The following is a 23,513-nucleotide window of genomic DNA, read 5'->3' as shown; positions in this document are numbered from 1 at the left end:
ATCCGCAAAAAGAACAGGAGTACTTGTGGCACCTTAGAGACTAACAAATTTATTAGTCTCTAAGGTGCCACAAGTACTCCTGTTCTTTTAACAGGCCCTTTTACACCGTCCATCGCTGATAGGGTGACCAGATGGGATGAAGAAAATATCGGGACACGGGGGAGGGGGTCCCCCGCCAGCGGAGCAAAGGAAAAAAAAAAGTGGAGTCCCGCTGGCAGAGCAAAACAAACAAACAAAACACAGGAGTGTGAAATATCGGTCGGGACACACGCCTAAAAATCGGGACAGTCCCGATTTTATCGGGACGTCTGGTCACCCTAATCGCTGGGTCTCCCCCTGCAGCACAGACGGACGGCTCCCTGAGCGCTGGGTCAGTGTTGTTGACCCCATTGTGTGTGGAGAAACTGAGTCACGGGCCCTAAGGTCAGTGATGGAGCTAGAACCAGCTCTCCTGCCCCCTAGTCCTGCTGGAGTACAGGGTGTCCGTGCTGCGAGAGACTCTGCAGCATCAGCAGAGCTGTGGCTCGGGGGGTGGGGAGGGATGGGGAGGCCAAAGAGGACCCAGGCACCATCACTGTGGTGTTTGTGTCAAGAAAGGGAATAGAAATCAGCTGACGCAGCACTTTCCTCGGGTTTCTCTGAACAGAAGTGCCAGTTGTTTCTTCCTAAGGCCAGCTTTGAGAAGCTAAAGGACGCTCCCCTTGGATGTAGCAAGCAGCTCTGACAGGGACTGCCAGCCTGGCTCAGCCCCAGCCTCCGCCAGAGCTCAGTGAACAGGCTGTCGAAGCCTGGCTGTTGGCATTGTTCAGCCCGGATGGGGAACGGGACTGGAACATGCAGCTTTACTGTGGCAAGGCACCTTGAATGATGTCACTTGACCCCCCTTTGTCCAGAGCTCACTCAGGGGTTGTGCAAATCATGTTGCTTACGCAGCTCTGCCAATGCCTTTCAAGCCTGAGCTCCAGCACCACCTTGCTGTTCCCATCCTGGGCTCCCCACGCACCCTGCTCTGCTGATGCCCTTCAGAATCCTGACCCAGTTACTCTGGTCCTGCATCCTCACGTAGTCTGCCCCTCCACCTCAAGCCTGACTCACGGCATCCCTTCCTGGTCTCACCTTGGCCCAGCCCTCAGCAGAGGTGGAGAACCAGCCAGACTGATCTCCACCCAGGAGCAGAGCCAGCCAGACTGATCTCCACGTCTGACTTAACCCAGGAGCCCAGCTCTCCAGCAGTGATAGTCAAGGGCTGCATTAGCATCATGCATCTTCTTGCTCTTTCTGTCTGAGCCCACAAGCTGCCTTACAGGGAGTTATCTCTCTGGTCCTTGTTGCTATAGAAACACATTCCAGTGGACCATTGATTTCTGATGGTGAATTTGAGGTTACGGTTCCCAAAGGCAATGCATTAATTACCGCTTGCTTTCCACTGGGCAAGAGCAGGCATGAGACCTGGCTCTTCCTGTTTCCTGAGGCTGGGTCACAGTAGTCTGAGACTGGGGAACAGAAGGAGAGGAGCAGTGTCAGGGATCTGTAGACAGGTCAGAGCTGCCCAGCGAGTTATCTCCGCTTCCTGATGTCATCGGGGGCGAAATCACCAGTGCAAGTGAGAGCAACACCAGCCCGAGCGACAGGAAAATCAAGCCCAGCTGCTCTAGGATCGTGCACCTGGCAATGCTGGCAGAAGGAGTTCTTTATGTCCGCCTGGAGTGCCTGAAGGAGCTCCTTGCAGCAATGGGTCCAAATATAGCCAGCACAGAGCCTGTGTTTATAGAAGGCCCTCGTGCTAGTCTGTGTGATCATTAAAGTCATGGGGAACTTTTTCTGGCTGGCAGATAGAGCCTTGTTGGAAACTTTAAACTAGAAATCCATTTCCAGTCTTAAAAAGGGATATTCCTCCACTGTTAACATGCACTGGATCCTTCTGATAGAGTTGCAGTGGGTTATCATTGTAAGGGACCATAGCAGTCACTAGGAGGAGGAGACAGCTCTGGTTAAGTAGAGCAAACATAATGCTGGGCATCAGGACTCCTGGGTTCTACACCTGCCTCTGCCTTGTGCCCTTTCTGTGAGTCCATCACTGTTGCAGGGCCCAGAACAAACCCTGGGTGCAGTCTCTGGCAGAAGAGAGGAATCAGAACTGGTCTCCTTGTCCCCTGGAAAAGCTGCATGAAACCCCTTGCTGGAGGTGAAGAACTGGGGCTGGATTACAGTGCCTGCCCTGGGATCATTACATTGTTTGTGAGCTATGCAGGCTGCCCAGCCAGGCCATTCCCACACACTGGCCTGTCTTTGAAAGTCTCTGACTCACTAGGTTTTGTTTGGTTGCATCATACACTGACATGACTCTCCTGAAGTGCTGTAACCCCAAGCTCACCTGGTAATTGAGCACTGACCCTCGGGTTCGGTGAACCAGCCAACTAATCACTAGCCCCACAAATTGTCCTCATCCAAACATCCCATCATGTCCCCACACAAGCCAGCTTTGTGCAACTCAACTGTATTCAGCTGGTAGGCTCCAGTGGCTGCACAGTGACTGGACGGAGCCATTAAGGGCCATGGGCCATTTAAAAATACTGGGGAACTAATCATTCAGGGTCAGGTTGAGCTGAGCTGATGCACCTGGCAGGGCTGTTGCCCTTCTCTACTAGCTACCTGGGGCTAGCACCGAAGAGGGACTTTGCTCAACAAGGCAGCATCAGAGTTGTTAAAGGAGAAGGGCGCTCTGTGCTGAGCTGGCTAAACTCTTTATGTATTAAAGTGCTCAGAGCAGAACAAGCTTCCGTCGCTCAATATTCAGTCTGAGATGGGAACTGCCGGTACTTGGGCAAATGATCCAGGTTTGGCTGGGGCTGTCTGAGTGCCTTTGGGCCGTCTGCCGAGATGCTTTTATTAATGACTTCTTGTACATCTGTCCTATTCACTGACTCCCGACCTATCGCCGCCCCCCTCTCTGCCTCCTGGGTTGGAGGTACGAGGCATGTTACTTAGCCAGGGCTGTTTGTTCCCCAGGGGCGAAGGTGCAGCCTCCTGGCACAAGTCAGCATGTCTTAGCCCCGTTCCAAAGTCAGTCATTACATTCCACCTCTTTACATTCCTCCTGCAGTTTATTTGGGGATAGAATTTCCTTCAACTTTGTTCCTACAGCCTGATTCGAACCAGGCTGTCTTCAAATCCCCTTTAAAGGGAGTTGAGGATGGTCAGTACTGCACAGACTTGGGCCCCTAAACTGTTCCTAGCGTTACTATGAGCTGTTAAACAGCTCAGACATTCCACCCCAGGGGTAGCTGCATTTCAGGCCTGGTGGGAGTGACCCCTGTGTGCTTTGTATAACGGTTTGCAAAGCAGTCTGGGATTCTCCAGGGATGGAGTACACTCTAGAAATGCAAGATATTTATAGACCTCTTCACATGCCAGCATTACCCAGCGGCAGGGTGCCAGGTGCACAATGCAGGTTTTCTCTGATGCCACAATAGGGAGCTCTTTCTGCGTGCTGTTTGGAGGACAATCGCCTCTGCTGTAATGTGTCTGTTACAAAACCCACCACAAGGAATGCAAAGAAATGCACCTTGGAAAACAAAATCCCAACTGTACATATCAAATGATGAGGTCTAAATTAGCTGTTACAGCTCAAGAAAGAGATCCTGGAGTCATTGTGGAGAGTTCTCTGAAAACATCCACTCAATGTGCAGTGGCAGTCAAAAAAGTGAACAGAATGCTGGGCATCATTAAGATAATAAAACAGAAAATATCATATTGCCTCTATATAAATCCATAGTACGCCCACATCTGGAATACTGCGAGCAGATGAAGTCGCCCCATGTCAAAAAAAGATATATTGGACTTGGAAAAGGTTCAGAAAAGAGCAACAAAAATGATTAGGGGAATGGAACGGCTTCCGTATGAGGAGAGATTAATAAGACTGGGACTTTTCAGCTTGGAAAAGAGACGACTAAGGGGGGGGATATGATAGAGGTCTATAAAATCATGACCGGTGTGGAAAAAGTAAATAAGGAAGTGTTATTTACTCCTTCTCATAACACAAGAAGGATTGAAGGCTGCAGGATGGCGCTGGGCAAGCCGCCACGCTGTCGGTCCCCTTCCTGTGGTTACTGACTCCTGTGTTTTATGGCAAATTGTAAAAGTCATGAATCAACAAAGAGAAACAAGGGGCAAGGAGAGGAAAATTCCATGTGGTGGGAGGCTCACGGTGTGAGCTGGGGTGGGGGAGCGCTCAGGGGCGTGACTCCCCTGCCGCGCCCTAGAGAGTATCATCATGTCCCTCTGTAGGGGCTTAGCTCCCATGTTAACTATGGGATAGCATCTTACACCTGGGGCAGGGGGAGGGGGGCAGAGAGGCCTAGGCATGGCAGGGCTGCCCCAAAGCACACACCCCCTTCCCTACCCCCAAAGAATCACACTCTGCCCCATACACCCCCTCCCCCCCAAAAATTATCCTCAATCCCCTCCCCCCAAAAAATCCTCCCCACCCTATAACCCCCTCCCCCACAAATCATCCCCCTGCCTCATAACCAACTCCCCCACCACCCCCATAAATCATACCCCACCCCATAACACCCTCCCCCACTGCCCCCCAAAATTATACTCCAATAACACCCCACCATCACCACCCCGAGAATCACCCCGCACATGCCCCCGCAGCCGCGAACTCCCGTCTCCACTCCCAAGACGGGACAGCGACCCCCCTTAACGCGCCCTAGCCCGGCGCCTCCTTAAGGCGCGCAGGGGGCGTGGCCCGGGGCGTGGCCGAGTCGCGTGGGCGTGGCCGCGCGGCGGGTGACGTGCGCGCCGCCAGCCCAGCAGCGGGCGGTTGTGCCTTGCGAGCGGGCGAGGCGCGGGGCGAGCGGAACATGGCGCCGGGCTGCGGCGGGGGCGCGGCGGCGGCGCTGCGGGCGCTGCTGGGGCTGGCGCTCGCGCTCCCCCTGGCGGCGGGGCCGGGCCCGCCCGACAGCAGCAGCGTGATCCTGGGCATGCGGCTGGAGGGCACCAGCAAGCCGGCGGCCGCGGCGCCCGACGGGGGCGTCATCCAGGTGACCGAGGGCAGCCAGGTGCAGCTGCGGCTTTTCGGGCTGGACATCGGGCCGCACACCGGGGCGCTGGTGGCCTTCGCCGAGCTGGGGGCCAGGGCCGGGGCCAGGGCCAGTGCCAATGCCAGCTCCGACGCCCGCGCTGACACCAACACCAGCTGCCCCGTGCACACCCAGGACCTGGTGGTGCAGCCCCACATGAACGACACGCACAACACCTCGGGGGTGCTGCACGTGCGGGTGCAGCCCCTGCGCAAGAACGAGCAGGCCAAGATCTACGTGCTGTGCACCAAGCGCGGCCCTGGCCAGCCCTGGGTGCGGCATGAGGGCAGGGATGGCCGCCTCATGGTGGTGGAGGAGAAGAAGTCGCTGCTGCCCCTCTGGTTCCAGGTCATCCTCATCCTCTGCCTCCTGGTGCTCTCCGGCATGTTCAGCGGCCTCAACCTGGGCCTCATGGCGCTGGACCCCATGGAGCTGCGCATCGTGCAGAACTGTGGCACTGACAAGGAGAAGCGCTACGCCCGCAAGATCGAGCCCATCCGCAGGAAGGGCAACTACCTGCTCTGCTCCCTGCTGCTGGGCAACGTGCTGGTGAACACCACCCTCACCATCCTGCTGGACGACCTGATCGGCTCCGGCTTTGGTGCCGTCATCGCCTCCACCATCGGCATCGTCATCTTTGGCGAGATTGTACCGCAGGCGCTCTGCTCCCGGCACGGCCTGGCCGTGGGCGCCAACACCATCGGCATCACCAAGTTCTTCATGCTGGTGACGTTCCCCCTCTCCTTCCCCATCAGCAAGCTCCTGGACTGCATCTTGGGCCAGGAGATCGGCACCGTCTACAACCGCGAGAAGCTGGTCGAGATGCTGAAGGTGACGGAGCCCTACAATGACCTGGTCAAGGAGGAACTCAACATGATCCAGGGAGCGCTGGAGCTCCGGACTAAGACAGTGGAGGATGTCATGACCCCGCTCCACGATTGCTTCATGATCGACAGCGACGCCATCCTGGACTTCAACACAATGTCGGAGATAATGGAGAGCGGCTACACCCGCATCCCCGTCTATGAGGTGGAGCGCTCCAACATCGTGGACATCCTCTACGTCAAGGACCTGGCCTTTGTGGACCCCGATGATTGCACCCCCCTTAAGACCATCACCAAGTTCTACAACCACCCGGTCCATTTCGTCTTCCACGACACCAAGCTCGATGCTATGCTGGAGGAGTTCAAAAAGGGTAAGCCAGCCCAGGTTGGGTTCTGCTTGCTCCGCTATTGTCTTGGGGCTGGGCTGGAGCACTAGGACAGTAGGTGTGCGGCGTTAGTGGGCCGATGGAGGAATGCCAAGGGGCTGTCACTAGCGGGAAAGTGAGAAAGGAAACTCTAGGCTGACCATCACTGGAGTCTGAGCTGGGCCCTGTGGAGATGAACTAACTAGATGGCACCTAGTAGGGGCAACATGTCCATCTCCAGCTTCTGCAGCTCCCAGGGGAAGGGATGCAATCCTTCCCGACTGTTTAGCAGCAAGGATATTTAAAACCGAGCATTGCGGGGGAGGGAGAGACTTCTATTTATATTGCGAGGAGGCAAATTCTGTTCAACGCAAAAATTTAGAAATACTTTGTCTGCAGAAAAGGCTGGTTTATTCTCTGATCAGCAGCCCCAGAGACCCATTCGTGGGCACTGATGGATTCCTTAGGACCTAGATGGAGGTTTTGGTCTAAAAAGTTGCCGAAAGCTAATATTTACATAAAATATTATATATGCACACAGCCTTTGTTTGGGGTTTTATTGATATCTGGAGCTAACCACTTCCCCACGTGTTTGCAACCCAAACATTGCAGGACCTGCTAAAGCAGAGAACCTGAAAGTGAAACTGCTGTAGGAGTGCCAATGAAATTGAGGAATCTGTTGTCCCAGTGGAATGAAATGCAGAAAGAAAACAAAGCTGTCGGGGGAGGGGGAAGTTGTGGCTCCGGGGGGTCAGTTTAGTTTTTTTTATCATTTTGGATGTTGTTAGCCCAGGGAAGGAAATGTCTTTACTCAAATACGGGGTTTTAACTTGGTGATGTCTCTTTGATTCAGACTGGGGGTGATTTTCTCATTTGTGTCAGAGCACTCCTGGTGCCGGATGAGCCAAGTGCCCGTCAGAGACTCAGGGTTCAGCCAGGCCGAAAGAGGGGGTCCAAGGCAGAAGTGCTCCCCCTCATGCTGTCCCTTAGATGGCAGTTCTGTGCAATGTGCTGGGGGTGTGTGTCCCCATGTTCAATCTGTAGCTCGTGTTACTGTGTAAACCAGAAAGTCAAAGCAACAAATTGCTTGTACACCCCCTCTCACCGCCCCCCCCAGCAATGGCAGTGCTCATAGCTTCTAAATGTGGGTCACTCTCTAGCCCCAGTATATGTGGGGCAGGACTTGACCCCACCAGCCGTGCAGTGACCGGGACAGTGACTAGCTTTGCTCTCCAGCTTAGCGGGAAGAGACACAAACAAGCCAGGAAGCACTGCTGGTTGTTAGCTGATCTCTTTCCAGGATAACAGCGCTTGCAGGGGGCACCGGGCACCAGGGTCACTCCGCTGGGCCCAGTGGTTCCGGTCGGCAGACTCAGGGCCCTGGCAGTGGGCTTCAGAGACGCTTTGGAACCGAGTCAGCGCTGGCCTAGAGTCCTGGCAGTGCGATGCCTGGTTTGGGGCCTGTGTGCAGTGGGGGGAGGTGTCGCACTCCAGTTGCTGATGGACAGGGGTCCAGCCCACCCCACCAGCGCCCAGGGACAGTCAGAGCAGCGAGCCCAACATCTGAGCAGGCCACGGAGTCAGAAGTCCCCTCTCACCCCAGGCCTTAGCGCTTTGTTTGTGTCTCTCGGGCCTTTCCTGGGAGTAGCTCTGGCAGGGGTATCCTGGTCTGTTTGGGGCTTGATCTGTGTTTGTTCTGCGTTGTGGAGGCTTTGTCCCTGCGCTGACCCCACAGTCAGGCTGGCAGTGCTGGGGCAGGCGATACTGCCACGCCTGCAGCCCTGCGGGCCCTGAACTCCGAGGGTTCCACCCCAAGCAGCACGGGGCGAAACACTGGGACCATGTTTACTGCTTCTGGTTCAGCACCACGGGGCTGTGAGTCTGCAGGGATCACCCGAGCCTGCTGGGGAACCTGGCGGGAACATATTACACGCGTCCCCCCTCCCAGCTGAGCAGGATCCACTCTCCCTGTTAACCCCCTCCCTCCCCAACCACAGGCCCAGCTCACTCACATTGCAGTGAAAGGGACTTTTCCCCTTGCCAGTCCCCTTCCTCCCCAGCCCAGGCAGGCCAGGCAGCAATGTGGGTGGGGAGAGATTTGTTTACTAGAACTGTTGCTGGGGCACTGCCAGTTAGCACCTGAAAATCTGGAAGCTGCCGCTGTGCCAGAGCCCCGGTGCCCGCCCCGTTCGCCCCTGCGATGGGCACTACGGACACGTGACGTGGGTCTGGTCTGAGGTTGGGATAGGAGCTCAGGTCACTTTCATCTGATCCCTTGTCCCCGCTGGGTTTGGTTCTGGCTCCATCGCCTGAAATCCAGACGCACCCTCCCGTCTGGGCTGGCTGCAGCTTTTCTGCTCAGCTGGTCCAGGCGTGGTTTGCGCTGCACGTTGGACCCAGTGAACCTGGTTCCCGCCCGCCCCGCCTGGCAGTGGCGAGAGGCTGGCAGGAGTTTGTGCAGTGAGAGCACTTGGGGGAATGGTCACACGGGTCTCTGGAATCCCTGTGCCCCAACAAGCGCCTGTGCAGGCGTGCGTCCCTGAGACACTGGTGTGTGTGTTCTGGGGCCGAGGGCACGGGGCAGGTCACACCCCGGCCACGCTACCCTCGTGACAACAGGCAGGGCCTCAGTCCAGCCAGCTGAAAACCTCGCTGAGCTGCAGCTCTGGCCACAGACTTCCCTGGTGGGGGAGGAGAGGGGTTATGAGCTCCCGAATGTCAATACCCCCAATCTCTTCCCCCTCCCCACACACACACTTAAAAAACCTAAGTCAAGGAATTAATGGCTAAGCTGCAGATTTACTCAGCCCTGCCTGCTGGACAGGACGGGGGCTCGTTAAAGCACAGACTCAACCTCCCACTGGAGCCTCTTGCTGCCTTTTTGAATTGTTTGGGGGACATAATTGGCCCAGGGTTGAACCCGTGTGAAGATCAAGCTCCTTTCTCCTCCCCCCGGAAATCGGTCCCACGAAGGCGGGCTGAGGCCCCTGGCAAAGTCAGGGCTCTTCTGCCGGCTTGCTGGGGTCCCTGAGCAAGTTCCCACCCTCTCTGTGCCCAGCCACCCAGAGCCCTCTCTCAGGGACCAAGTACTCGGAGATCCTCGCATGGGCGGGGCTAGGGAGGGGCCATGGGTTAATGTCCCTGACTGAGGGTCTGTCCACACCCGCGGCTGGCCGGGCTCGTGGGGCGTTTGGGCCAAGAGGCTGTTTAACTGCAGCGTAGATGTCCTAGGACCCTGCAAGGCAGGAGGGTCCCAGAGCTCTAACAGCCCCACAGCCCGGGCCAGCCATGGGGGTGGAATTGCCGTGTGGGGACCCTGCTGTGCGGTGTGGGGCACACACCCACTAGGAGAACATACTTTGTAGGGAGCTGTGGGGGTTCTTGCAGGGTTTCTCTCCCTTTACCCCTCGGGCCTTGTGGCGCAGGGGCAGGGGCTCCTCGCTCCAGCTGCGGCTGAAGCTCTCTTGCCCCCATGCCCTGCATCTTGAGAGCAGCACAAAGCACACACCCCCACACCCGCCGTGGCTGCTCCAGGGTGCAGCCAACCCCTGGTGGGCTGAGGGTCTCAGGAGCCTGGCTCTGCTCTCCCTCGATGCAGCCTGTCACTCTGCCAATCCACTGCTGGGCTAGCTGACGTTCTCCGAGCTTGGTCCTCAAGGGGAGATGAAAGGCCTTGAACAATAAATAGCCTCTTGCCTTTGGTTTTCCCCTCTGGCGCAGAGAGCACGCAGCCTGCAAGCCACCGTATGTGAACACCGGTTCCTCCTCCCCCCTCTGCCCCGGCCCCGCTGACGCATCTGCATTCCGGTGACGGCTCCTGCCGAAGGAACGAATCTCAGTGGGCGAAAGCTTTTCAGTTCACATTAAGATCCTCCTCCACCATCACATCTAGCACCTTTTTATGTCACCCCACCACTGCCTGCCCTCTTTGTCACCCCCGCATTCTTCTTTGGGCACTGATCCATACCTCCATTAGATCTCCTTGCCCTGCTCCATCCCCGTATTGATTACATCCCTTGCCGTCGGTCTGGGAACATCCGCCCCATCCGCTCATCACCACAATGTTTATCTGGCCCCCATGGTGGTAGCATCTGAGTGTCTCACAATGCTCCCTACACTGATCTTTGCAGCGCCATGAGGCTGGGCAGTGCTGTTCTCCTGCTTTACAGACACCGAGCAGGGGCCCAGAGGGACTAAGTGACTTGCCAAGGTCACACAGGAGTCTGTGGCAGAGCAGGGGATTGATCCAGGTCTCCCAAACACCAGCCCGGCTCCCTGACCTCTGGCCTGTCTAGCCGAAGTCTTGGTTCTTTGCACATTCAATTCTCTCCTCTCCAATTTCTCCTCTATTCTGTGCCATTTCCCAGGCCAGCCTGTCCTCCCCTTCCCACACCGCTCTGTGGGCCTTCAGAAAAGAGATCTGGTGAATTTCACTTTGCTGCTGGCTCCTGGAGCAGAGCAGCAAAGCCAAAGATGGGTGCTGGTGACCTTTTCTGGCTCGTCCTCGGCCACTTTCAGCTGTGCCCTGAAGAAGGAGACTTCGTTTCTCTTGCACCTTCAGATGTACCTCAGATTGCTGTGAATCAGCCTTGCAAAATCAGCCGCAGCCCAGGGGCAAAAACCAGCGTGCACTGGTGAATATTTGTATTAACATTGCAAATCACTCTTCACCTGTCCAGTTCCTGGTCCTGGGTCAGGCAGGAAAGTGAAAGCTCACAGAGCATATTTAAATACTATTTACTCTTCTAACGCCATCCTAAAGTCATGCAGGAGCGTTTCTTTTCCCTCATGTTGCAGTGAGTTCCACAGGCTGAATCTGCACTGGCATGGGGAAGGGCACAATAGATCACTGTTAAACTGCTTGACTTCATCAGCTGTCCCCCTGCTCTCCCCTCTTGGGGCTAACAGCATGGAGGCATCTTCCGTCCTGTCTCCATAGTCCCAAGCCTGCAAGGTTACTGTCAAATCCCCCCACACTCTTCTCTTCTGCAGACTAAACAAGCCCGGTTCCTCTCCTCATAAGTCATGTGCTCCAGCCCCCTAATCATTTTTGTTGCCCTCCACTGGACTCTTTCCAATTTTCCCACATCCTGGTGTGGGGTCCAAAACTGGACACAGTACTCCAGGTGTGGCCTCACCAGTGCTGAATAGAGGGGAATGATCACATCCCTCGATCTGCTGGCAATGTTCCTACTAATGCAGCCCAATATGTTGTTGGCCTTCTTGGCAACAAGGGCACACTGCTGACTCATATCCAGCTTCTCGTCCACTGTAACCCCTAGGTCCTTTACCAAACACCCGTCTGGGAGCTCGCGGGGTCAGAAGGTCTGGGACGGAGGATTGCCCCGCTCAGCGTCCGTTTGGGTGGGCACGTTCCGACACACAGACTTTTGAGTGAGCTCAGGCAGAAGTGTGGGCTGGATGCTGGAACGGGGCGGGGACAACGGGGGCTCTGGCTATGCAGACTGGATGGTCAGAAGGGATCACTGTGATCATCGCGTCTGACCCCTATTGGCTCTGTGAAATCGTGCCTTCAGGGCAGCGGGAGAAGGGGCCGTTTCTGAGGCAGTATTTGGCCTGCGAGTTGCTGGATGGGCAGTGGCCAGAGCTGTCGGCTGGGCAGGGTCTGGTGCTGTGGAGGACCGACGATCTGCAGAGAACTGGCCGATCACATAGCGATAGTAATAACCACAGGCCCAGCTCCTCTCCTTGGGCCTGATGCAAAGCCCATTGGGTCCCTGGGAACCTTTCCATTGGCCTCAGGGGGCTTTGGATCAGGCCCCCCTTTCCAGTTGCATGGAAACACAGTCACACACTGGCGGCTTCCTGGGTGCTGCTTCCATGTGAGCAGTTGCTGCTGCTGCCCCAGGGCTTGCTGTGCAAGGAGGGGAGGTGGGAGGCGCCCACCTGACGATCTGTCACAGAATGCGCCGCACACGGTGAGGTGAGAAGAGGCCTGGCTGAGTGGGCAGAGAGCAGGTGAGACAGGCCAAAGCGTGCAGCACCTAGAGGGGTGCCCGGCTTCCCTGACACGTCCCGTCCCAGCCAGAGCAGCCGGTGCCATGGTGGGTTCTGCTCTCCTTCCTCTCCGCCTGCATCTCACCTGACGTCAGCACTCGCTAAAGCTGGAAATCCAGGCAGGCTGTACCGTGTCCGGATGGTGCTTTAACCCTTCCCTACCTCCCACCCTCACTGAGCTCCAGCCTTGCGTGGGTGCACCTTGTTATACTCCCCCAGCTGCCCCGCTCCGGGAGGAGGAGATGGAGGGGTAGCTTCTGCTGTCACAGCCCCTTGATAACACTCGCCACCCAGGATTGCTCCTGACCTGCCCCTGACCTGCAGAGTTTGCTCCAGTCCACCTCAGCCGAACGTGGTGTGCGGGGCCGAGAATGAGATCAGTCCCTCCGCCACGGGCAGATCCTTCCTCCTCCCAGCTCTAGGGGCTCTGGGTCCCCGGAGTGCAGTATTCCTCGGCACACGGAGCCTTGTGTCAGCAGGGGGTGAACGAAGCCCCGGCTGTATCTGCATAATGAATACACTGTGCGTTCCTTCGGCCAGGACACACTGGGCTGGGGGGTCTCCCCTGGTTAAAAACAGCTAATAGTGCTTCTGATGATGATCAATGATCTGGAAGAAAACGAAATCATCCCTGAGAAAGCTTGCAAGTGACACACACATGGCAGGAGTGGTAAATAGCGACGGGGCCAGGGTGCGGCTACAGAGTGATCTGGATCATTGGGTGAGCTGGGCGCAAGCAGTGTGTGCTTTAATACGGCTACGTGTAATTGTGCACGTCTGGGAACAAGGCTGGGGACTCTCTCCTGGGAAGCAGGGACTCTGGAATTGGCTGGACTTGAGCTCCCAGGGCGATGCTGTGGCCAAAAGAGCTAATGCAATCGTGGGATGTGTAATCGGGAATCTCGAAGGAGCAGAGAGGTGATTTTCCCCCCATTTGGCATTGGTGTGACCGCTGCTGGGATCCGGTGCCCAGTTCTGGTGCCCACAATTCAGGAAGGATGTTGGTAAATTGGAGAGGGGGCAGAGAAGAGCCACGAGAATGATTAAAGGATTAGAAAACCTGCCTTATGGTGACAGACTCCAGGAGCTCAATGTATTTCGCTTACCAAAGAGAAGGTTCAGGGGTGACTGGATCACAGCCTATCATTATCTACATGGGGAGCAAAGATTGCATTAACAAGCTCTCCAGTCTAGCAGCAGAAGGCCTAATGTGATCCAACGGCTGGAAGTTGAATCTAGGCAAATTCAGACTGGAAATAAGGCATAAATTTTTTAACAGTGAGAGTCACTAATCGCTGAAACAACTTAGCAAGGGTCATGGTGGATTGCATCATTGGCAGTTTTCAAATCAAGACTGGCTGTTTTTCTAACAGATCTGCACTAGGAATTATTGTGGGGCACATTTCTGGCCTGTGCTCTGCAGGGGGTCAGACGAGATGGTCTCTTCTGGCTTTGGAAGCTCTAGTCTGTGACCCTAGGGAGCTGCATGGAGAAAGGCGCATGACTCGGGGTCCTGGGGTTACGGCGAGGACGGAAAGCTGGAATTAAGAAAAGCTTCCTGCCAGCGAGGTCTGTTAGACTTTCAAATCCTCTCCCCATTCCTTGGGGTGTTTAAAGTGTTGGAGAATGGATCTTACAGTGTCTCCTGGGGCCCGGCTGGATGGGACCCAGCAGGGCTGTTTCCGTCTGCGACCCTTGCGAGAGGGGAGTTGGTTCTCAGCCATCAGAGCTGCAGTAACTCACAGCAGGAATTCTATATGGAGCGTTCGGCATCCCAAGGGCAGGAGTGTGTGTGTGGGGGGGGGGGCAGCACCCAGCTGGCGGGAGCTGTCGTAGCCTCTGCAGTCACTTGGCCTGTGCCAGCAGACACCAGCTGAGGCTCAGCCGCGGTTCTCAGGAGCTCGGCGTGGCCTGTGGGCAGCTGTGGGTCCTCCCCTCACCTCCCCATGCACGCGTGCTGTGCACACCCAGGTGCCAGGACAGGGCTCGGATCCATCTGTGGCTGTAACTCCTCCCTTCCCAAAGCGGAAATGGGTGGGGCCCCTTCGTCCTGGCGCTGATTGGCTGAGCCAGGGAAAGTGCCCGCGAGCCTGTGGCCGAGGGGGGGATGGCGATAAAGGCTGCCTGAGCCCCAAATCTCTGGTTTGTCGTGTGTGTTACAATCCCAGGGGCCCCCTTGTCACTTGTGTCAGCCAAGCGTCCAGTCCACTTGCACAAACGCCCTGGGTGCCCCCCTCCTGCCCCGTTTAGTTAATGTCTCCCTGCAATTTTCCCCGATTCCCCCCATGCCAGGGGCTCTGTGTGCCCCCCAAAATATGGGCCCCCTCATGCCTTCCCACACCTCCTCCCCTCCCCTCCTCACCATTGTTATGTGTCTGGGAGTTAAGTCACAGGTTGCTGGCCTGTGAAACCCGGCGTGGGATGGGCAGAGGAGCTCGGCTGCTGTGCTGGGAGGCGTCAGCGGCTGGGGTCAGCCCTTGATTGACCATAGACAGTTGCAGAGGTGCTCGAGGCTGGGGCTGTGCTAATGAGCTGGCAGGGGCTCCGTGTGGCCCCCAAAGCCCCCTTTTGACTTGCTGATTTCCCCCCATCGATCCCTAGGACATACCCTGAAATTGTGGCATTGATCGGATGTGGCATCCAGTAGCCGTGTTACAGACAGATCCTGGTGTCGCTGCCAGGGCCCAGTGCTCCCCCCCAACCCCACGCACCTCGCCTGGGGCCCCGCTTCGGCAGCAGGAGCAGCGAGCCCAAAGAGCTGGGGGCTGGAGAGGAGCTGTGCGGGCTGTCGCATTTGACACCCCTTTCCACTGTTATTGGGAGCGCCTGGGTTTCTCTCTGGGGTGAGGCACCCAGTGCTAATGTGAGCACCTCTTGCGCCGCTCCCGGTGTTCGTCGGGATCAGGCACCACCTGGACTCCCAGCCCCCTCCCCAGTTGCAGTTGTGTTGCAGAAATAGAAGCGTTACTGCGTGGGGCTCAGTACAGCAGCACCGTCTATCCCTCGGACGCCACGAACAGCTGGGCTTGGGCACTGTGTCTCTGTGCCAGCGCCTGCCAGGTGGGGCAACTTTGTTCCTCATGCCATCAGCCGCCTACCACGCCACTCTGCCAGCGCTGTTTTCTGTCCTGCAGGACTGTGCATGCTCAGCTAGCTGCTGACGAACCAGGCACTATAGGTCTGCTCCCTTTGGTGCCAGGAGCTGCCAGGGCGGGCACCGTGGTTGCTCTGAGGGGTCGTGCCAGAGTAAGGTGGGCAGCCTAGAGGAAATACAGGGGGTGGGAAATGTACCCAGCACCTGGTGGGAAGGAAGGTGAAGCTGGTGGCTCTCCCTGACCCCTGCCTGGGGGCGCCACTTCTCAGACTGAGCTTTGCAAGTAAGGTTCTGAGTAACTGGAAGCCCCTCACCCCACCCTAGGCCTCCTCTGGCTGCTGGAAGGGAGAAGCCGCTTTTTCTCTCCCTCCTGATGAAGCAGGAGAGGTCCCCACTAAGGCAACCCTTCCCCAGCCTCCTGGCTGCTGCTGGTGTGTGCGCGCTCCTGTTACTGTCCCCTTCCCTCAGCTTTCTCCTTCAGATCCCCCCTGTAGCCCAGAGCTGGCAGGGGCTGACCCTGATTCCTGACAGTTTCCCTGCTGCCTGCAAGGTTCTGAGCAGCCACCGTGAAACTGACCAGAAGCTTGTCAGTTTCACTCTGCCGCAGCTTGGGGAGGCATTGCCTGGCTGCAGGCTAGAGCAGGGCTTCAGGGCTAGAAACTGGATTTGTAGCAATGCCTGGCTGGGCCACTGGCTGCACCCGCTGCTCGGAGCGCATGGGGAATGTCTCTGTTCTCCACTGACGTTTCTGCTGCTCAGGGATGAGAGTTGTTTTCCCTAGGGGTGGGTGGGTGCTTGCTAATCCCCCCCCCCCCTTGCTTCAGGGGCATGCAGCGATCGCCATGGAGGCAGGAGGCTGTCCCCATGGGCAGCATCCCTCAGTGGCCAGGCAGGTGCTGGGTGTTTTCCAGCTCTCCCATGAATCACGTATTGGCCCTGCAGGGTGTGGACCGGCTGGGGCAGCCCTCCGGACGCTGCGTGGGTGAATGAGGCTGCGGTTTGGCCTGAGGTGGAGGGTGATGGACAGAGGCTAATGTGGGAGCGGGAGGGATAAGGGCACAGAAAAGCAGATGGGGGTGACAGCAGGCAATGGGGCGGATGTGCCCAGAGGCAGAAAGTCGGTGTCTGAACTGTTGAGGTGGGTCCCTGTCAGTGCCTGGATATGTGTGTGCGAGCTGCTGCAGTCGAGTCAGAGGGAGGGGGGAGGTCAGTGTATGGACCACGGCAAGTCTGTCTTTGTATGGCTGCGTGGCTAGAGCCCTAGACTGCACTCAGGGACCTGGATTGTGTTCCTGGCGCTGCCACTGTAAGACTCCTCGTGCCTCAGTTTCCCATCTGGGCAGTGGGGAGACTGATGCTGCCGCGCGTTGGGCTCTCGGCCTGGCCAGTGCTAGAGAAAAGCTGGGGGTTGTCCCTGGGAATTCAGCGCTCTCCGAATGCGTCGAGGCTATATGTCGGGAAGATCCGTTTCCCTCTCTCTGCCATGGCTCAGTGCTGAGCGGGTCCCCGTGTGTCACTCCTTGTCAGTGCTGCTGGCGTGCGAGAGCAGGGTGCCAAGACGTGGAGCCTCGCCTCACGGGGGGCATCCCAAGGTGCGAACCGAGAGGTTCGGCAGGGGAAGGGGGAGGAGCTAATGCCCGGGGAGAAGGGCGTGCAGACCCAGGCAGGTGAGAGAGGGCATTACCTGGTCTGTGCAAACACCCTGCCAAGGCTGTCTGCCCCATCCCGTGGGGATGGACCTTTCTGCTGGCCACAGGGTGGTTCCTTTTTATTGTTTTCCTCTCTGTCCGGCAGCAGCCTTTCCAGTGTGGCAGGCTCAGCCAGTGCGGCCGGCAGGGCGAGCGAGCAGGTTCCCTGCTTCCTCGTGGGGAGGGGGCCGAGGGAGGGGCCGGGGGTGAATAGGGGAGCCTGGGAAGATTGCCAGCCATGTGGCGATGGCAGACGGAGTCCCAGTCCCACTCCTGACCTCAGGGGAGACGTTTCCTTGCTGTGCCTCTGTGTCCATGTGACCTGTAAAGATAAGGCCCCCCACCGCCTCCAGCTAATGTCTGTAAGGTGCAACCCTGGCTGACCAAGGCGTCCCTTTGTCCTCTGGCTCGGACTCCTTGCTCTAGAGCAGAGGTTCCCAAAGTGGGCGATACCGCCCCCCTGGGGGGCGCTGGAACGATCCAGGGGGGCAGTAGTAGCCTCGGGTGCAATTGGGGGGCGTTGAATAAAAATAAGGGGGCGGTGGAAGCATAAAGAAAGAATATAAGAAAATTTGGAAAAACCGTTCGTACATGTTTCATCTGTTGTGTAACATAGAGTTAAAGTTGTAGTGATTACTTTATTTTCCAAATAAATTCACAAATTATAACCGATCAGGTGTCAAGTCCGCCAACAGCTCTTAACAAGCAAGTGTTGGCAGGCGAGCGTGTCGCGCATTGTCGGGAAGTCCAGCATGCATCGGCAGGAATATGTGCGTGTAATGACTTGTTTACAGTACGATACTATAAATAGGCGACATGTATGAAATCTAATTTAGATTGTTTCTTAATTGTGTAAAAAGCAGTTAACAATAGTGCAATAAGTATTTAAATTTTTTTATTCATATTCAATACCTTCGATCTTTACGGATTACGGATCACATACAAAGCAAATTGTATTATTGTTGTTTCAATAAAACAGCAATTTAAATGTGAGTATTTTTATACATTTTCTTACATATCTACCGTACGTTTCTGTGTCTCTAGTGCTTACTAATAATAAAATCGTAGCAGGCTTGTGGCGGTACAGTACTATTTGAAGTGTACAGTCAATATATTTGTCATATTTTTTATTACAATATTAACGAAAACGGGAATGAAATCGTAAAAAAATGTTAACTATTAACATTTATTTATATCTATCGAATCATCTGTGTTAATTGGTAAATAAGGCGTGTGTTAATAAGGAACAATTATTTAAATAAGGGCAAACTAAATTAAAACTATTAACTGATTTTTAATTGCATATTGATTATTTTTAATTAATTATTTCTTGATAAATTTAGTTTGATATTTGACAGTTTAATATCAAATACATATATCTAATGCTGAGCAAAGAACAAAACCCAGTTTATTAGTTTCATTAGTATTTTAGTTTGGTTGTCTTTTGCCATCTTACGCAAAAACCACTGTATACCTGATGTCGTGGGCGATATTCTAATAACACATCTTTCTTTACTATATTGTAGGACGTAGGTAGAAATATAGATACATAAAAGAACACAAATTTGTCACTGCATCTTTCTGTTTGTTCGCTTAAAGAAGGTAGATTTCCAGGGGGGCGTTGAGTAATTTTTTTTCTGAAAAGGGGGCGGTAGGCCAAATAAGTTTGGGAACCTCTGGACTAGAGCGTGGCTGATGTCGCTGGAGAACATTGCAACATGCTCTGGGGCTAAGGCGGCAGCAGTTTCTGTTTTAAAGCTGATTTTTGAACCACTCCCAAATCCACGAACGTCGCGAGTGCGCCACGGAGCCAGATGAGCGCGGGTGCTGCAAACTGAGGTCACTTGGCAAAGGAGCTGCTGAGATACAGCCCCCCCAACCCTTGCTCCAATGCCCTGTTCCCCAGACCTGAGGAAGACTCTGTGTAGCTCAAGCGCTCGTCTCTCTCCACAGAAGTTGCTCCAATAAAAGATCTCGCCTCCCTCACCTTGTCTCTAATATCCTGGGACCGACATGGCCACACCAATGCGGCTTCTAAAATATCAGCTTTCTGGCCGTCCTTTTGTGCACAAAGACAGAGAAAGATCTATAGGCAAAACGCCCATAAAACTCAACCCACGGGGCTGGTGCTGCGGAGATCCGGCGCCTGGTACCCAGAACAAGCTACAAAGACTCGTTGTTATCAAGTCATTCACCTTTCGTTTCTGGTACGCCGGGCCGTGCATGGAATGCCAGTAGGGTGCAGAGAGAGGCCTCTTCCCAACAGAGCCTGTAGTCTAGGGGAGCATGCACTGAGCTGTGTATTCTGCTAACTGCTGGTCATGTTTTGTGCCCTTCACAACCCTGATTGTCTCTACGTTAGAAATGGGTTAACAAACAACTGTCATCCACATGAGGGTGCACATGGTCACGCTAGCCAGACCCGGAAAGAGCACCCAGATCTGACTGTCCAGGTCTCATTAACTCAACGCCTTTCAGAATGAATATGCCAAATCTAGAACACGAGATCAGCCAGACTGGGTCAGATCAAAGGTCCACTAGCCCAGTGTCCTGTCTGCCAACAATGGCCAAGGCCAGGTGCCCCAGAGGGAATGAACAGAGCAGGGAAGCATCAAGTGATCCATTCCCTGTCGCCCATTCCCAGCTTCTGGCAAACAGAGGCTAGGGACACTCAGAGCATGGGTTTGCAACCCTGACCGTCTTGGCTAATAGCCATTGATGGACCTATCCTCCATGAACTTATCTAATGCTTTTTTTGAACCCTGGCATAGTTTTTGGCCTTCACAACATTCTCCGACAAGGAGTTCCAAAGGTTGACTGTGCGTTGTGTGGAGAAATACTTCCTTTTTGTTTATTTTAAATCTGCTGCCTCTTAATTTAAACTAGGTGATCCCTAGTTCTTGAGTTATGTGAAGGAGTAAATAACACTTCCTTATTTACTTTCTCCACACCCATAATGATGTTATAGACCTTTATCATATCCCCACTTAGTCATCTTTTTTAAAAGTCCCAGTCTTTTTAATCTCTCCTCATACAGAAGCTGTTCCGTACCACTAATAATTTTTGTTGCCCTTTGTAACTTCTCCAATTCCAATACATCTTTTTTGAGATGGGGCGACCAGAACTGCACAGTGTATTCAAGATGTGGGTGTACCATAGATTTATATAGAGGCAATATGATATTTTCTGCCTTATTATCTATCCCTTTCCTAATGCTTCCTAATCTGTTCGCTTTTTTGACTGTTGCTGCACATTGAGTGGATGTTTTCAGAGAACGCTTCACAATGACTCCAAGATCTTTCTTGAGTGGTAACAGCTAATTTAGACCCCGTCGTTTTATATGTATAGTTGGGATTATGTTTTCCAATGTGCCTTACTTTGCATTTATCAACATTGAATTTCATCTGCCAGTTTGTTGCCCAGTCACCAGTTTTGTGAGATCCCTTTGTAGCTCTTCGCAGTCTGCTTTGGACTTAACAATCTTGAGTAGTTTTGTATCAGAGGGGTAGCCGTGTTAGTCTGGATCTGTAAAAAGCAATAAAGAGTCCTGTTGCACCTTAAAGACTAACAGATGTATTGGAGCATAAGCTTTCGGAATACCCACTTCGTCAGACGCATGTAATGGAAATTTTCAGAGGCAGGTATAAATATGCAGGCAAGAATCAGTCTGGAGATAACAAGGTCAGTTCAATCATGGAGGGTGAGGCCCTCTTCTAGCAGTTGAGGTGTGAAGACCAAGGGAGGAAAACTGCTTCTGTAGTTGGATAGCCATTCACAGTCTTTGTTTAATCCTGATCTGATGGTGTCAAATTTGTAAATGAACTGGAGCACAGCAGTTTCTCTTTGAAGTCTGATCCAGAAGTTTTTTTGCCGTTCCTATACAAAAACCTGTAGGAGAACACTTCAACCCCCCTGGTCACACAATAGCAGATGTAAAGGTAGCCATCTTACAGCAAAAAAACTTCAGGACCAGACTCCAAAGAGAAACTGCTGAGCTCCTGTTCATTTGCAAATTTGACACCATCAGCTCAGGATTAAACAAAGACTGTGAATGGCTAGCCAACTACAAAAGCAGTTTCTCCTTCCTTGGTCTTCACACCTCAACTGCTAGAAGAGGGCCTCATCCTCCCTGATTGAACTGACCTTGTTATCGCCAGATTGATTCTTGCCTGCATATTTATACCTGCCTCTGGAAATTTCCATTACATGCGTCTGACGAAGTGAGTATTCACCCACGAAAGCTTATGCTCCAATATATCTGTTAGTCTTTAAGGTGCCACAGGACTCTTTGTTGTTTTTTGAATAGTTTTGTATCATCTGCAAATTTTGCCATCTCACTGTTTACCCCTTTTTCCAGATCATTTATGAGTAAGTTGAATAGGACTGGGCCCAGTACAGACCCCTGGGGGACACCACTATTTACCTCTCTCCATTCTGAAAACTGGCCATTTATTCCTACCCTTTAGACAGGTTCCTCGCTGTTCTTTGGTTCTGGGCTCCTTGGAAAGTGCAGACTGGAGAATCGCTGTAAGTGTATGATGCAGGGTTGTTGTAGCCGTGTTGATCCCAGGATATTAGAGAAACAAGGTGGGTGAGGTCACATCTGTTCTTGGACCAGCGGCTGTTGGTGAGAGAGACAAGCTTTTGAGCTACACAGAGCTCTTCCTCAGGTCCAAAGCCCGCTGTGACAGAGAGAGGTTAGCAAACGTACATCTTCAGACCTGCAGGAAAGCTGTGTGTAGCTCAAAAGCTTGTGTCTCTCACCAACAGAAGTGGGTCCAATAAAAGATATTTCCTCATCCACCTTGTCTGTCTATAAATGTGTGAGTTTTATGAGCCAAAATAGCTTTTAAAGCACATAAAAAATTACAGAAAACACAATGCAGCTGGTTAATGGGTTACAATGTCACAAAATATGCTCAGCACACACAGTCACAATTATCCAGAGAGACTAAATCAGTTCAGTTAATTCAAGGTCTTATCACAGTCCTGCTAAAAGGCAAACGTCCCCAGTTCTGTGCTAGGCTTGGCTGGGTGGGGTTGGTTAGGGTTACCATACGTCCGGTTTTTCCTGGACATGTCCGGCTTTTTGGTAATCAAACCCCCGTCCGGGGGGAATTTCCAAAAAGCCGAACATGTCCGGGAAAAACACTCCCTGGCTTACCTTAGAGCGGGCGCCGGGGGCTGCTGTGCTCCCTGACTCCTGGGCTCTGTAAGAGCCCAGCTGCCCGAGGGCTACCGGCTTCGGGCAGCCCCCATGCCTCTGGACCCTGCGCCCCCGGCTGGGCACTTCCCCTCCCGGGCTCCGGGGGCGCAGGGTCCAGAGGCATGGGGGCTGCCCGAAGCCGGAGCGCTTGGGCAGCTCAGCGCTTACAGAGCCCAGGAGTTCAGGGAGCACAGCAGCCGCCGGAGCCCGGGAGGGGAAGTGCCCGGCTGGGGGCGCAGGGTCCGGAGGCATGGGGGCTGCCCGAAGCCCAAGCGCTACCGGCTTCACGGTTTGCTGGGCAGCCCCCAGACCCTGCGCCCCCGGCTGGGCGCTTCCCCTCCCAGGCTCCAGCTGCGCTGGGGAAGCGCCGGCCGGGGGTGCAGGGTCTGTGGGCTGCCCAGCAAACCGTGAAGCCGGTAGCGCTCGGGCAGCCCTTTTCGCGTGGCTGGGAGGGAGGAGGGGGAATGCGGGCGCTCAAGGGAGGGGGCGGAGTTAGGGCAGGGCCGGGGTGGGAAAGGGGCGGGGCCAGGGCCCTGTGGAGTGTCCTCTTTTTTATTTATTTATTTATTTTTATTTTTAAATATGGTAACCCTAGGGTTGGTTTCAAGTGGAACTATGGATCCTTAAACATAGACTCATTTACCCATTTTCTGGCCTTTGGAATTCGAGGACTGCTTGTGTCCGTTCAACCAAGCAAATGTAAAGTCGAATTGAGAAATGTAGCTGTGACATTCTATACCTTGGGGGGAGCGTCCTGGAACCCACATAGTCCTCATTTTCATATAATGGTGATCTCACATATACAGCAGGCCTTGTAAGGTACCAAGGGAAAGGTTATGATCTGCTGAAAGTCATTTCTCTAGCCATACATGTGTATCATTGATGCATATGAAGTTGTGAGAATTGTGTAGTCTGATGGTCACTAAAACATGCTGTAAGTTGGGGAATCAGCCAGATATTCGCTCCCCAGAGGCAACAGCAAGGAAAGTAACCAAGGCCCGGAGGGGGGGGGGGGTGAAACAGCCCATCACCAGCCATTGTCCAGCAAGGGAGCTACAATGTGATGACTCACCTGCATGTGACCACACCAGGGGAATTGCTCAACCTTGCTGGGAGACTCCGCAATGCCCCCCAGACACGCCTGGACTTGTGCTCCCCATGCACATGGACTGAGGGTATAAAAGAGACCCAGTGGACACATACTGGACCTTCTCCTGCCCCCACCTTTGCT

General features: G+C 54.2%; 1 protein-coding gene across 1 annotated transcript in view; it reads left to right on the top strand.

Moving 5' to 3' along the window:
• Positions 1-4,790: 4,790 nt before the first annotated feature.
• The window catches only part of CNNM4 (cyclin and CBS domain divalent metal cation transport mediator 4), a 52,438-nt gene continuing 33,715 nt past the window's right edge, over positions 4,791-23,513 (top strand). Inside the window, exon 1 of the mRNA XM_065584308.1 lies at positions 4,791-6,282. Coding sequence (XP_065440380.1) covers positions 4,869-6,282 — 1,414 coding nt within the window. The 5' untranslated portion in view covers positions 4,791-4,868. The remainder of the gene's footprint in view (positions 6,283-23,513) is intronic.

This window comes from Chrysemys picta, chromosome 2 (assembly GCF_011386835.1).
Source record: "Chrysemys picta bellii isolate R12L10 chromosome 2, ASM1138683v2, whole genome shotgun sequence".
NCBI lineage: Eukaryota > Metazoa > Chordata > Testudines > Emydidae > Chrysemys > Chrysemys picta.
The sequence above is the reverse complement of the archived record's forward strand: the minus strand, read 5'-3'. Positions and strand labels throughout refer to the sequence as shown.